The sequence below is a fragment of the Meles meles genome, chromosome 13, assembly GCF_922984935.1.
Source record: "Meles meles chromosome 13, mMelMel3.1 paternal haplotype, whole genome shotgun sequence".
Lineage (NCBI taxonomy): Eukaryota > Metazoa > Chordata > Mammalia > Carnivora > Mustelidae > Meles > Meles meles.
The window spans coordinates 13,803,344-13,819,315 of record NC_060078.1 but is presented as its reverse complement, the minus strand read 5'-3'; the positions used below and the strand labels follow the sequence as shown (position 1 = coordinate 13,819,315).

Here is a 15,972-nt window from a genome sequence, read left to right as displayed (position 1 = left end):
TCTGTCGCCCAGAGGGTCCTGTCCATTCCCCACCGCGCCCCTCATCCCCTGAGCACCTGCCGAAGTCAGGCAGCCCCTCCTCCCCTCCACCAAACGTCCCCATGCCATGAAATTAGAGGGGCACGATTCTATTTTGCCATCTTTCTTAGGCATCTCCTCTGCGACTGAACTTACTCTCTGCTTTCCGGAGTACTTACTTGTGTAGCATTAACGCCTCGATCAGGAGGTCCGTCCCTCTCATCCCTAACCCCTCGGGATAGCTGCACATGAAAAGTATTCAGCTGAACTGTAGGGCCCATTGGAATATAATTGCTCCCTCTGAATAAATCTGTGTTTTAATATTCTACCATCCACAATTATTCCAAAAATCTAGAATTCTCTCCACTATCCTACAAAATTTAACATACAGCCTTTAGGAAGATACTATTTCTCTAGAGATGTACTAGTTAGTGTCCAGGTTTAAGAGATCATATAAGAGCTTGTGACAATTAATGCCTCCCTAAAAATAAGAAAATCCATTTCTTTTCACTCCTAGCTCTTCCAAAGTATTTCACAACCAAAGAGTGAAACATTACAAAACATATCATTGTTGTCTGAAATTCAGCTGCCTCTGGGGTGAAAAGTACCAGCTGAATGAAAATTCAGAGACACTGACAACTTTTTATAGGAATTTAAGTCTATACATTCCCACTGAAATGATATGCAACCCTGGAACAGCAAAATGGAAAGGATTGGAGAATATTTACAACAGGTAAAGAGTTTACAACATGCTATTGCTTTCCAGAGACTAAATGTTCTGACCTGTTACAGAGTTTTCAGGAAAGAAATAGCATGAAATAAAATTACTTTAGAAGTCCGTAAGAACATTGGGGAGGGTATGTGCTATGAAATGTGTAAACCTGGTGATTCACAGACCTGTACCCCTGGGGCTAAATAATGCATTAAATGTTAATAAAAATAATTTAAGAAAAAAAGTCCATAAGAACCATCCCATATATATAACCAACAGACTGATCTCATAAAATGAATATTTTTATATATTTTTTCATTTTTAGGGGTTATTTGCTCAATTTATTTCAAAACATATGGCCCAACAGTTTTACATTCTCAAGTAGTTATGTGGTAGTAATAGGATATAGTACCAACTTCTACATCAGTTCTTGGCTTCACATTCCTAACAGAGGAAGAAGGATTTAAGGGCTAGTTCTACACAGGTGTGAAAGAAACAAACAAGAACACCCCCAATACACACACACACACACACACACACACACACACACACACTCTCTCTCAGAAGGAGCTCCCCTGCTCAGAGACTGCATTGCCTCCCATTCCTAGTTTACAGGGAAAATTCCAAACCAAAAATGTTAAAATTTTGTGAGTTAAGAATTTACAATTTACCCTATTTTTTAAATGATCAAAAATCATTAAAGAAAAGTTTTTCAAAATTATAATCCTCAGAGGGCAATCTCAGTAAGCAAACTGCATTTATCAGATAACTGAACAGAAGCTTAGCTGGGCAGTTACCTACATCTAATGAAAAGAGAACAGAAAATTCACAGGAAAGTGAATCTGAAACCCACTTTAGGCTATTTAGGTGGTTTCCTTTGAACTCGAACTCACAATGATCTGTGAGTTTAATAGGACTATACGTAAGTTGCACTAGAAGCAAAATATAAAGATATAACCACTTGTTGCCAGTCCTCCTGTATAATCAGATTACTCAGAGTGAAATAAATTTAAATTCAAGCGAGTCTTCTTTGATTTGGCAAGTTTTCCTAATTTTTTGTGGCGCTATCTTGCACAATCATTGAAATGACATAAGGTATAATCATTTTGCATACAATGTAACTTCTCTTTCAAGAAAGGTACACTCTACCACTTAAGCCAATTTTATTCTGGTTTTCTTTATGTAAGTGTGAAAAAAGAACAGATGTTTTTCCAAAATTATTTAAGCTTGGAAGACATTCTATCCTTTTCTTCAATATAATCCTTCAGAATCACCGAAACCATCATGGTGATACCTTAAGCGGCTGATTTCTTTAAAGCATGTTATTAAATAAATATCAGAACGCACAGCATTGTTCCATAGATAAAATGTTTATTATAACAGAATGGTGTGAACTATTTGCCACGCTAATTTCATTTTCCACCATGGACTTGGGGAAAAAAAATCTAGTTGTTCTACATGTTGAGCACCAAGAGACTTCTAAAACTTACCCCATTTCTACAGCTCATTCCCTACTACCAACATTCCTTCAGATCTTCTCTGGTCTAATGTTTAACTGGAGTTATCAGCTGGCTCGATCATGCTTCATTATAAAACCTATTAAAATGGTCTTTTTATAAAAGCAGAGTTTTCTCTGTTACTCCAAAGTCCTGCAGATACTAAAATGAGATCCTATGCAATGCTTAAAAATGCAGAGAGCTGTCTTTGAGTTATTTTTTCATTATGCAAAACTTGGCCCAGGAGAGATGGCCATGTACCTCGTTAGCTAAAACAGGCAAGCATGTCGGGACTACAAATTAATTTACTGGAAGTAGTTGAAGTAGATGTGAATCATTCAGGTTCCTAAGGCAAATCTAAGCCTAACTGATCGGGGCAACTTGCTGTCAGAATCTCCAAAATGTTTATCCTCATGGTTTCCTCCCCACACTCTGGGAGAATACAAACTCCCTCTTTTTTTTTTTTTTTTTACAAACTCCCTCGTAAGCTAAACCTGCAAGGGAAAAGCAGAAGGTCCATGGGAACCAACAAATGTAGGTATGACTCTTAAGTTTTCAAAAGTATCATCAGTACGTGCTCAATAGCTCCCCAAAATTGATGGAGACAACCGGGTATTTACCCTTTCTCCTTAATTTCTTGTATTTATGAAGTGCAGGGTTCCAAGGGAGCTTGCGTTCTTATGTAACACGTGTCATCCAGCCAGTGTGATGTAGTTGGGAATAGAGCAGCAAAACCTTTCATTTTATCAATTATGTCATTACCTACTAATTCAAAATACCAGTCACTGGGGTGCTCTTCCTCATTCTATGTTAATCTCATGTCCCTGTCTCTTTACTCTCCATGAGGTTTCTGCGTTGAGAGGTGTATAACAAGTTGGATTCGATTTTCCTATCCAAGTTACGAAGCCCACTGACATCAGAACATAGTTCTCTAAACGCAAGAAGGATACCAGAGTGGTTGGATCAGGAGCCAGGAGTAAGGCAAACAATGTGTTCACATTGTCAGTAAAGGTAAGTGTACTTCTCAAGCTTGACCCTGGGAACCTGCAACCCTCCGGATAGTCTGAGACACCTCACTGGTAACATTATGCAAATTCCTTAAGGAAAATAGGCAACAATCTCCCTCGGTTGGTATGAAAAAATATATATATATTTTTAATCAACAGACTGGGCTTCCATTTGTGGGCTGTGAATGCCATCCAATTCAGGAAATCAAAAAAATCTTCCCTTTTCTATGCGTCTTTCCTTATTTTTGATACTTGGACGAGGACAGCACCGTTGGGGCTTGAGGGGTACCGGCGTGAATCGCCGGCATGTAGAGAAATCCGGGAGAGCCACACCAGCAGGGAAAGTAAGGGTGGTATCAGACGCATTTCATCTCAGGTCTGATGAGCCCGCATTTAGGATTTTCCGGCTGGGCAGGTCTGCCAGGGCATCTGGGAGACGGGGTTTTTATTCCTCTTCTCACACTCACTCACTCACACGCACACACTCTCACACACACACACAGCCGGACACACACCTGGGGCGCGTTCAAACTATGTGCGGTGGGTGGCATATATGAATGTGTATGTCTATCTTTTTAAAAAACAGCTTGACATCTGACAAAGACACGAAGGCAAACGTAGGTGCAGCGAGTGTGGCTCTGAGAAACGTGCACAGCGCGCGAGAAGCGCCCGTTAGAATGCACCATCTCGGAGCATGAGGACAGACATGGCAAGCGCGAGGGGCGGGGGCCGACACACAAGACAGAGACCCGCAGCTCCCCACCGACAGGGCGCCGCACCCCTGCTTACTGTGGGCTCTTGGGGTAGAAGGGCAGGGTCACATGGCTGAGATCCTGGAGGTCGAAGGCGGTGGGCTCGGCGGAGATCGCCTGCCGCTTGGTGCGCGGCTCGCCCTGCAAGGTGCCGGCGCTCTGCTTCTGCGCCTGCTGGGTGGCCGGCCGGATCACCGAGCGGTACTTGTCCAGCTCGTTCTGCAGCTTCTGGATCAGTTCGTCCTTCTGATCCAACTCCAGCTCCAGCTCGTCGATGAGGGCATCCCGCTGCCTCAGCTCCTCGATCTTCTCCTGGAGCGCGTACTGTAAATCCCGCAGGGTGCCCATGCTCCTCCGGGCCGCCGGGGCGCCTGCCTGCCGCTGCCGCGCGCCTTGGGGCTTGCTCCCCTCTCCGGCCAACTTTCCCCAAAGTCGCCGCCGCCTCCCGAGTGCAGACGCTTCCTACTCGAGCCCAGAGCCAGCCCTGGCTTCTGAGCATGCCCAGTCCGCCGCTCCGGCGCCGACTTTCGGTGCAGCTCCCACTTCTCGGGCCGCCGGGGAGGCTGAGCGTGGGGAACGCGAGACAGCAGGTCCAAGCGGGGACTGAGCCTCGGCGCGGCGAGCGCAGGGCCGGAGGCGGGCGCAGCGCGGCGGGTGCCGGAGGAAGCGGGCGCTGCGCCTGGGGCGCCTGATAAGCCGCGCCGCGGGGCGGAGCGGGCGGGCGCGCCACTTCGGGGTGGGGAGGTGGGGGAGACGCCGGGGGGGGACCCCGCGCAGACCCGGGAGGCGCCAGCCGGGGAGACCCCCAGCCCAGCCCTCCCCCTCCCTGCCCGTCCCGGCACCCCGGCCTCGAGGCCGCTGGGCTACGGTCCTGGCCCCGTCTTCGGGCAGGGCGGGCTCGGCATCCAGAAAGCCCCGGGGTCCGGAGGTGCTCTGGCCGCCGGCCTCCCCAGCAGAGGCTCCCGAGCTGCGTGGCCGCGCTGTCCCCGCGCTCACGCCACCCTTCTCCCGCGGAGCGCCGCACACAGGTGGCTAGCGCCGGAGAAGAAACTTGCCTCCCGCCGGAGAGGAGCCCGCGCCGGGGAGGGGGGGCTCCCTGACGCGCAGGTGCCTTTGGGGAAGGGGCGGAGGGGGCGGGGCTTGTGGGTCGTCGCCCCAAGCGGGGCCTGCCTTGGCTCCTGCCGACTGCCCCCCTTTCCGCCCCTTCCAAACTCCCACCGAGGAACTCTCCGCAGGTCTGGGCCCCGAGAAGGCCGCTCAGCTCCCCCTCCTACCTGAGCTAGTGTCTGCGGAAGAGTTTCTGGCTGGGCCTCGCATCTTCCATTTGCTTAACTTAGGGTGAGGGACCGGAGGGGGGCCGGGGGAGCAGGAAAAATCCGTGCGGAGCGCCAAAAAAGTCCATCCTGAACTTGAACTGTATCTTTAAAAGTATTCCTTCTGTGACAACCAAGCTGTTAAAACGGCCTCCTTACACTTGAATGGCAAGACTCAAACTGCGAAGAGCAGGGGGAGCCCAGATGGGCTGCAGAAGCCTGTGCGATCCAACCCCCCCGACCCAGCCCCCTCATCCCTGCCCACTTAGTATTTCCTAAAATGATGACAATCCGGTTGCAGCTCTCTGGAGGGGAATTCTCCCATCATCTGAACACATGTTTAGAATCTACAAGTATTTACTTGCTACTCACCTAAATTCTTAATATTTACCTAAAACTTCACGAACTCATCCAACTTTATAGCCTTTATTAGCGGCCCCCTAATTCCTATTCCTGAACACTCAGTGTTATAAACCAATGCTCTATTTGGCCATTCCTTAACACTACAAGTCCATACAAAATACATTAAATTCGAATTGCAATCCAGAACTATTCCCTGGAATCTAAACTTAGCCAAGAATGAATATATCAGTCTCAAAAAAAAAAAATTGCTTTTACTTTTGAATACACAACTATCTTAGCTTTTTGAGCTAAGAGAAAAAAAGGAAAAGAAAACAAACCAACCAGCTAGCTAATGGCACATTAACCAACAGTGTATCTGTTTGTAATTAGAGGTATGCATGACAAAGGATATACAATCCTAAACATTCTTCCACTCAGGTCATGACCTAATGCTCTTAGCACAGGTGATAAAAGACACTTAATTTTTCCTCTTTCCAACACGGACAGGCATTGTCAGAAATGCATTTATTTCAGAATGTAATACATAAAGTGGATAATCCCCGAAACAGTCTCATTTCTAGTGAACAGACCATGAGTAACTCACAAATACTGACAGCAGTGAAATAGTTCCGAATTGTTTTGATTAAAACTAAATCAAGCAGAAGGCCTGTGGCTTGTATAACTGATTCTATTCTAAAAGAGAGCTTCTGTGACAATTTCCTGGTCCCAGGCAAAAGGCCAAATTCTTACTTTATTTAACCTATGGGGATTCTTTAATTCCATGGGAAAATGTTTTCAACTAAATGCCTTTTTCCTATAGATCTCTATAGGGGTCCCTGAGGTCAAGAGTTTATATCTAGAAATATATCAGAAGCAATGTAGAGGGGATATCTTTAGACAACTGCTAAGTTGGGTTATGTTTTAAGGTTCATTTGAGGCTTAAATGGAGTTACTTAATGTCTCTGCAGCACAAAACAGAGAAGATTCTTCAGTTGTAGAAAGCCTGTCTACATGCACAGAAGAAAATATACAGTATTTTGAATAAAAGTCAAGTTTCTTTACACTGACTCATGTAAATATTTTTCAGTATGTAAACGATCACATCCACGTGCAACTGGAGGAAATATCCACGCTACATTTCATTCTTGTGATACAAAATGTGTCCCATGAGGAATCCTATCTCGAGAGTCAGAAGTCTGTTATGGTGCATGCAAAGAAAGTAAACGGCCAAAACATAAGACTATTACAACTGACTTAACACCTCTAAAAAGTATTGAAGGATGTATATAAGGATGTATTGATTATATTAGCCCATGTTATGAAAAGAATAATTTAATTCCCCCCCTCACTTTATAATTACATATGCAAAATCCAGAATTCTCAACTTTTCCATTCTTGAACTCAAAGTAAATATTTTAAGTAAGTTTTGCGATGATACTCTTGACCGGTTGTTTAGATCTTAAGGGGCACGGTTTTCCATTTCAACCTTTTGAGTGATCCCCATCTTTTTTTTTAAAGCGTCTTTTGTATTGTACTTGGTAAATGCTGGAAATAAATTCTAAGTGAAAAAGCAAGGTCCTAGGGGCGCCTGGGTGGCTCAGTGGGTTGGGGCCTCTGCCTTCGGCTTGGGTCATGATCTCAGGGTCCTGGGATCGAGCCCCGCATCGGGCTCTCTGCTTGTCAGGGAGCCTACTTCCTCCTCTCTCTGCCTGCCCCTCTGCCTACTTGTGAGCTCTCTGTCAAATAAATAAATAAAATCTTAAAAAAAAAAAAAAAAAAAAAGCAAGGTCCTGTAGCTACGTTTCAGCAGACGAATGCACTATATGTTGTCTCATGGTAAACTAAGCTGGCGAAACTGTAAGATCGGAGGTCAGGCACAAGTCTATTTTCTGCTTACTCGGAAGTGAGTACCCACATCTGAAATGGAGTGGGGTGGCATCCACTGAGCTCCCCCATGCCCTGCATCATGGGGTGAGGTCTCCATGGCATATGCTAAAACACGGAGCAACGCAAGGTTGAAGGAACTGAGTTCATACTCTAGAATTCCACAGTCAACTCACAACTGGCTCTTTAGCTGGTCTCTCTTTGTTCCCACCCTAAGAGAAGCAACGTTCCACCAGTAGCCAGCCCCACCTGTGGCACACTGATGCTCTTCAATTTTGCACTGCCCCCTTATGATGGAGAATACATTGTATCATGCCTTCCTTATTCAGTGTCAAACGATCTAATAAGGAATCGGATAACGCAGCTTCACCATAACACTGGCTCTTAAGAAAATAAAGTCTGGTGAACTTATCATCCTTCACAAAAACCACAATTAGCCACAAAAGGACACTCATCCAAGTGTCCATTCCACCGATACCACATGTTATGGAAGAGTCCTATGTATGAAAGCGGCTTCTGCCATTCCATCTGCATATCTGGAGTAGAAACAAACAAACAAAACACAGCTGAGCTTTTTAGGCGATGGAGGTCACCCCTTATAGAAAATTGCCACGGGTAGCAGGTATTCCCTAAGAAATAGGAAAGTGACCATTACTGGTACACATGCTGGCATGCTCCAAATTGCTAATCTCAATCAAGGCCACAATAAAAATAACTTCCCTGAACTCTTTTTATTTTATTTTATTTATTTATTTGACAGAGAGAGATCACAAGTAGACAGAGAGGCAGGCAGAGAGAGAGAGAGGGAAGCAGGCTCCCTGCTGAGCAGAGAGCCCGATGCGGGACTCGATCCCAGGACCCTGAGATCATGACCTGAGCCGAAGGCAGGGGCTTAACCCACTGAGCCACCCAGGCGCCCAACTTCCCTGAACTCTTAATGCATGACTGGCACTGCTTAATGTAACCCCACCAGGGAGTCTATTATTACTTCCACTTACACCTGAAAAAGTGGAGGCAGGGTATCACCCACCTGATGAACAGCAAAGCCTGGATTCGAATCCAGACCATTGGATACAGAGATCAAACTCTGACTCCCTGCCCCTCATTATCTTCTGCAGGACTTCCAACTGTTGCTAAGGTCTTGATACTCTATCCAGAGAGAGAAGAACACCCTTAACATTTTTAGCCTGACTTGGGGAGGTGGAAAAAAGAAAAATTTGGAAAATTCTGTAAGAGCAGGAAAGAGAATTTTTAGAAGTTCTTCTTTCTCAAATTGTCTTCACTCCAGCACCATTCCATTCTGGCTGAAGGTGACTACCTTGCACCCATCCATCTGGGATTGTCCTGGTTTTAATACTAATATCGCTTAGGACTATCCTGGTGTTAAAGTTCAAGTCCTAGGTACCCCCTTGGTCATGGGCAAACTGGGACAGTTGGTCATCCTATTTAATTCAGGATTGCTGGGCTTTCCTATGTTATCAATATTTTCAAATTTTGCTTTCGAAGTTACAGATAGAAATGTCAAGCCTAGGAAGATCTGTAATGTTAATACTGGCTATTTTAGGCACATTACAAACCTACTTATACATTTGTGTTAATATGTTCTAAGGAAACGATCACCTGCTCTCAATGCATGAGAAGACACCACAGGACCTGTCTTTGGGTTCTAAAGGGCATAAGTCAGATGACAGAATCTTCACTTTACTTCAATAAATTAGAGATTCTAGGCTCTCCTTTGGGCTTACCATTTTTTAAAAAGATTTTATTTATTTGACAGAGAGAGATACAGCAAGAGTAGGAACATGAGCAGGGGGGATGGGAGAGGAAAAGCAGGCTTCCCTCCAAACAGGGAGCCTGGTGTGGGGCTCGATCCCAGGACCCTGGGATCATGACCTGAGCTGAAGGCAGATGCTTAACAACTGAGTCACCCTGGCGTCCCTGGTTTACCATTTTTATAAAAATCTGGACTTCAGACATATTGGCTTTCTATGCATAAAGCACAATGATTAAAGCACCTGCTGTCTGATTACCTCCTACAGAATCAGATGATTCTTATGATTATATCTGGTGGCAGATTTGGCCATCAGGGATCCATATTTAAATGGATATAAGAAAAAATTCTAATGGTTTGGCTTTTTAGAAGTTAAACTTCTGTGCATGATACATTCTGCATGGAAAAGAAAAAAAAAAGCCATAAACCATTAATGATGAAAAACTTACTGCAGAGATTTGGAAAGTAATAGTGCATTGTACCATAATTGCTAATGTGCTTAGAGTTTAATACCGAATTAGTGTCAGGCCTAATATCAGTTGAAATGCATTCTTATATTCCACAGCTTAAAATGATGGCATGTTATTATGGAGCCTGAAGTAGTGTTCATGAAAACCCATGCACTGTCTGCCAAAAAAGAACACTTATCTGGGCTCTTCAGGAAGCTGCCCATTTCCAAATAATGTTCCCAAATAACGGAAGAAATGAAACGTTTTTAAGAAGAATAGAGTTTGGTTTTCCATATTTTTTTTCATGAATGAAGGATTTTAAAAAGCACAAAATGGGACTTCAAATATTTTATTCCCAAAATATTATTTTGCCGTATTTTAAGCCTAGTGAATGTATATATGAGTAGGCAACATTGTAATATCTCTCCTGTCTGAGTAAATTTATTTTTTCAGTTCTATCCTCATATATAAATGTACATCTTTTCATAAGTTAATGCATCAGTATTTTCCACAGGAAAGTAAAAACTGTTTGAGGAAGTAATTTTGCATTTGAGAGCATATTTGAAATCACGTAGCTTATAGAAGAGCTCTGATAGTCAATGACTTTTGGTTGCTGCTCTTATTTTAAATTGCATTTAACAGCAGATAAAACTCGGCCATTTTCAGCCTACATGTTTTGTAACCAAAATTGAAAGTAAAAACTAAAACCACATTTTGCTAGTGAACTTACTAAAATCGGTAAAGTAAGAAAGTACTGAAGATATAAGAAAGATAATAAGATAAAAGTTTGAGCAAATTGGGCTTTTATCAGTGAGTCAAATGAATGGATGAGGCAAGAAAGAGATAGCAAGGCATTTGTTTGCACTGTGAGAATTTCAGAGATCTGGAGAACAGAGGAAGTTGCAGCAAGTAGGGAAACATCCGGACATCTTTGCCCTCGTGAACATAATCGCCAGGTAAGTAGCACCTAACTCCAAATTCAGAAAACTCTTGATACTGTGACTTTTATACAATCATCATGAGATGGAAAACCAGAAATCCATCTTTAATGATGGGCAAATGAAGTGGTAAGATGTCATTCTAGGGTCAAAAGACAGGACCTGAAGGCATTACCCATGGATCAAGGATAGAGACCCAAGTGGGGGCCCAGGAGACACGTATTCTCAGTATACATTTGTAACCAACTGTACAATTACCAGTCACTGTGCCCAATGCACATTTCTTAAAAATATTTGGTAATTTCTCCCTGGTCCAGATTGAATTTTTTTAAAAATCATTTTTCAAAGCACAAAGCACAGGCATTTGATCTGGTAGGTAAGAATGCCCCATATAAATAAATATCAAATAGAGACTTTTTTTTACCCTTTTTTGGTATTAGGCAGAATATTCAGTGTCTGTCTTGAGTCACTGCATTATGTAAGAATGTTTTTACTCAAATATCAAAGTTAATTTAGGGAACTATTATGGAAAATTCATCTAAGTTTCCCATAGAATACAGTAGGGCCAAAATTCTAACCATCTATCTTTCTTAGAAAAGCATCTATGTTGAATACCAATTGTAAGTGGAAAAAATGACAGGGAAATCTTCAAAACATTTATTTGTGGAATGTTAAAAGCAATTGCTGCTGTTAGGAACATAGAGAACTTGGTGGAAATTGCTTATTTTCGGTTTGCAGTTTTTACTGGTCAGACCCTCTATCCTTGCACAGCAAGTAACATTCCTCCGGCAGCCACAGAGCTGAAGCTTACCTAATATCACAGCATTCCACATGCGCTCCATTATTTCATTTAGTCCCTTTCTGCCTCTATCATCACCATTCCCAAAATACAGAGAACTAAAAGACTGTCAGCAGTTGTCAGGGATGGACACAGGCCCCCCCTTCCCCACCTGTACCTCCCCCAAAAAAGGGCAGCAAAAACATCCTTATTTTTTACTCATAATGGATAGCACAGAATTGTAGATGAAATGTACTGCTGAGACGATGTAATCCAACATCCTAATTTTAAATTTAAGGAAATCGAAAGGCCAAGGGAGTCAAGTGACTCAGCCAAGACAGAAGCAAGTTTAGAACCCAACTGTGCCCATCCCCAGCATCCTGTTCTTAAAGTTACGAGATTCTTTCACTTTGAGCTTTGTGATTAGTGCACACAGAAGCCTGATTTAGTTCACATGAAAATCCCACCTCCTCGCTCTTCATGGGTAATAGCTGTTAAGGTCCACTGAGAACACTTCAATTTGTGCAGAAAACAAAATATATCAAAAGGTCTTTAATATTTCTAATTAGTTCTATCATGCCTCTCCTTGTCCTCAGACCATAAGGAACTGTTGTTCCATGGAGTTCTACTGGACCTGATGGTGCAGGGGTGTGTGTGTGTGTGTGTGTGATGGTGCAGGGGTGTCCGTGTGTGTGCACGCACGTGTGTGCACGTACTTGCACATGCTTCTAAGTCAGGCATATGCCAGATGTGTGAAACAGAAACCAAACCCTCCTATCAACCCTCATTTATGTCACAGTAGATGTGAGCAGGTGAGGTGCACGCACTTGGGGAAACAGAGTAAATCACCTTGCTTACTTTTTCATTTTTCAGACACAGGAGCTCAGGTCAGGTCTCTTCCCATCACGGGGTTTTAAAAGTCTTTGTGATACAAAGGACAGCAGTATCAAAACAGAGGAAATTGATCTCCCATTCCTATAAATTAACCCTAACACAGAACTCTCAAAATAGAGATGGTGACACCTGTTTGAATCCCTGAAATTGTGTCATCGGTCTTAGAACATTGGAGACATTTTTAAGGTACACTAACTTCAGACTATGCCAAAAGATGATTTTGTCCATGGAGTACTCTAAGAATTTTTACAAAAAAAAACCAAAAACAAAAAACAAAAAACAAAAAACAAGACAGACAGTAAAGGCATATTTCAAAATGCATTGAAACGTATAGCATTTAAAAGCTTTTTACATGAATATTTTTCCTAAAAATACTTCTGTCCTTTCATATTCTCAGTATAGGTCCTTTTAATCACCAATCTATCTATACAGCCAATTTTTAACATATTATATGGCTTCCAAACTCTGCAACCAGGGAATATCCAATTGCAAGAAATCAGAATAATGAATGAAGAACACACAGAAAAACAAGAAGCGGCATATGGTAACAGCTGGTGGAAGGGTCCAACTTGGTGGTCAGTGAACAGCCTTGCTAGCAAGCCCGTAACTCCAACTGAGAGCTCTCCCCCATCAAGTGTGTATACTATAATGTGATATTTCCTCCAAGTGTCAACTAAAGAACACTAGTTCCTTACGAAAAGGGCAAAGAGGGGAGTTCCTCATAGTCAAAAATACTTGAAAAACCCTGAGAAAAGGGCGCCTGGGTGGCTCAGTGGGTTAAGCCTCTGCCTTCTGCTCAGGTTCTGATCTCAGGGTCTTGATCTCCGGGTCCTGATCTCACGGTCCTGGGATGGAGTTCCCGTGGGGAAATCTCCACTCAGAGGGGAGCCTGCTTCCCCCGCCCCCCTCTGCCTGCCTCTCTGCCTACTGATCTCTCTCTGTCAAATAAATAAATAAAATCATTTTTTTAAAATATCCCATTTATTTATTTGACAGACAGAGATCACAAGTAGGCAGAGAGGCAGGCAGAGAGAGAGGAGGAAGAAGGCTCCCCGCAGAGCAAAGAGCCCGATGCGGGACTCGATCCCAGGACCCTGAGATCATGACCTGAGAAGAAGGCAGAGGCTTAACCCACTGAGCCATCCAGGTGCCCCTCCCTTATGATATTCTTAATAACACTTTCTTTTCTCTAGCTCACTTTATTGGAAGAATACAGGATAGAACACATATAATAAACAAAATACGTGTTAGTCTATTTATGTTATCAGTAGGGCCAATAAATTGAATCGTTAAAAAAAGTTTAGTACAACCTGAGGGTTTTGAAGGGTCAGGGGTGGGAGGTTGGGGGAACAGGTGGTGGGTAATGGGGAGGGCACGTTTTGCACGGAGCACTGGGTGTTGTGCAAAAACAATGAATACTGTTACGCTGAAAAAATAAATAAAATGGAAAAAAAAGTTTAGTAAAGCAGATTTCTTTCTGCCTTATTCCATATAACTTACAAATTTCCAATATGGATTATGAATCTCCAAAATAAATATATAATAAATATACCCAGTTGATTCAAACAACTATTTATGATAGTGAATTTTTTTAAAGATTTTATTTATTTGACATAGTGTGTTAGTGAGTGCAGGAGCAGAGGGAGGGGTAAAAGGAGAGGGAGAAGCAAACTCCCTGCTGAGCAGGGAGCCTGAAGACACAGGGTTCCATTCCAAGACCCCAAGATCATGACCTGAGCCAAAGGCAGACGCTTAACTGACTGAGCCACCCAGGTGCCCCTATGATAATAAATGTTTAAAGGTAAATTAAACTTGGGCGCCTGGGTGGCTCAGTGGTTTAAGCCACTGCCTTCGGCTCAGGTCATGATCTCAGGGTCCTGGGATCAAGTCCCGCATCCGGCTCTCTGCTCGGCAGGGAGCCTGCTTCCCTCTCACTCTCTCTGCCTGCTTCTCTGCCTACTTGTGATCTCTCTCTGTCAAATAAATAAAAATAAACAAAATCTTTAAAAAAAAAAAAAAGGTAAATTAAACTTACTGAAAATCACAAGCATCTTCCCCATCTGTGAGTTCCTCATCGGTACCTACGTACACAGCAGGATCAGAACACACTGTCTTGATCCCACCAATGGGACCGTTGACCATCAGAATCTCCCCTTGAAAGTCACAATTCACTCAGTCTCTGACCACGGCAAACATGACAGAAGACCAGAGAACATGAAAAACTGGGCGCTCACAGGAAGGACTAGGCTCGCCATTTGACCCACCATCATGTTTCCTATCTTTCAAGTTAGGGTGGGCCACTGGATTGTTGCTCAGGCTGGGAAAGCGGTCAAGGAAAAATTACAATGGGACTGAGATCAGGAGAGCAATTGATTAATAATTAATCACATAAGTGTTATACTGACCTTTCCGTTCTTATAAATCTCCAGGCACCAAGCAATTTCATCTTAACATTTCAGGGTTTTTCCACTAGTGATTCTCTTTCTGCCTTTGAAATCCTTTACCCAACCCCTTTCATGACCTTAAAATCTCAACTCCATCCCCTCCCCATCACCGCTTCCACTGTTTGAGTCATTAACTCAATGAACTCATTCTTCCCTTCTCTCCTAAAATATCACTTCCTCTGATAATCCTTCTGAATCATCCTCATGATATTTTCCCTTCTAATAGAACTTATAATTTATAATTACATATTCTTTTCAAGGATATTTGTTAAACAGCTATCTTATCATTAGGTGGTAAACTCCAAAAACAAGGAACTACATCTACCTTGTCCACCAACACCTGGAACCAGTAAGCCCTCTCTCAATGTTTGTCTGTTGCACTGACTAAATGAATGGATTCGAGAAATACTTATCTAGTGTCTACAACAGATCACCGCAATAACAGAAAGCTGGCCCTTTTCCGCCTTTTCTCCATCAAGAGATTAAACCATCAAACTGAACCAAACGTCCACTGACACAATGCAGAGATGGACTTCCTGGCACGTGGGTGGCACTTGGAAATGCATGTGTCCCAAGCCCCCAACTTCAGCATGACCAGCCGAGGGGAACCTGCTCTGATCACAGGTCGTAGGTAGGTCACAATGTTTGTCTGCTTTTCAAATAGCACCTATTTCCTATGTTCTTCCTGGACATATTTGTGGTATCCGAAGCCCTTGGACGGGTGCCCCAAACATGGGCCTAACGACTCACAGCAACCACCGTAGGCAAAACCTTTGAAACTACAGTATGTGTGTGCACTCACGAAGTGTGTACAGTAGACATGGGGGGGGTGGTTGATATATGGTGTATATGTATGTGTATGTATGGGTGTACACACACACACACACACACACACGAGTTAAACCTTGAATGAACTCAGGTGTGAAATGTGTGGGTCCACTTACACGTGGATTTTTTGGATGTAGTCCAATACTATGTGAATGTAGTTTCTCTCCCTTATGATACTTTTTTTTAAAAAGATTTTCATTTATTTATTTGACAGACAGAGATCACAAGTAGGCAGACAGGCAGGCAGGGGGGTGGGGGGGAAGCAGGCTCCCTGGCGAGCAGAGAGCCTGATGTGGGGCTTGATCCCAGGACCCTGGGATCATGACCTGAGACGAAGGCAGAAGCT

General features: G+C 43.4%; 1 protein-coding gene across 2 annotated transcripts in view; it reads right to left on the bottom strand.

Moving 5' to 3' along the window:
* PRKG1 (protein kinase cGMP-dependent 1) overlaps positions 1-15,972 on the bottom strand; it is a 1,275,046-nt gene that overhangs the window by 1,185,131 nt on the left and 73,943 nt on the right. Inside the window, exon 1 of one of the 2 annotated variants that reach the window (XM_046026824.1) lies at positions 4,023-5,053. The exons of the other annotated variant lie outside the window; for it this stretch is intronic. Coding sequence (XP_045882780.1) covers positions 4,023-4,333 — 311 coding nt within the window. The 5' untranslated portion in view covers positions 4,334-5,053. Of the gene's footprint in view, positions 1-4,022; positions 5,054-15,972 lie in introns of those variants that run through there. 2 annotated transcript variants of the gene reach the window in all.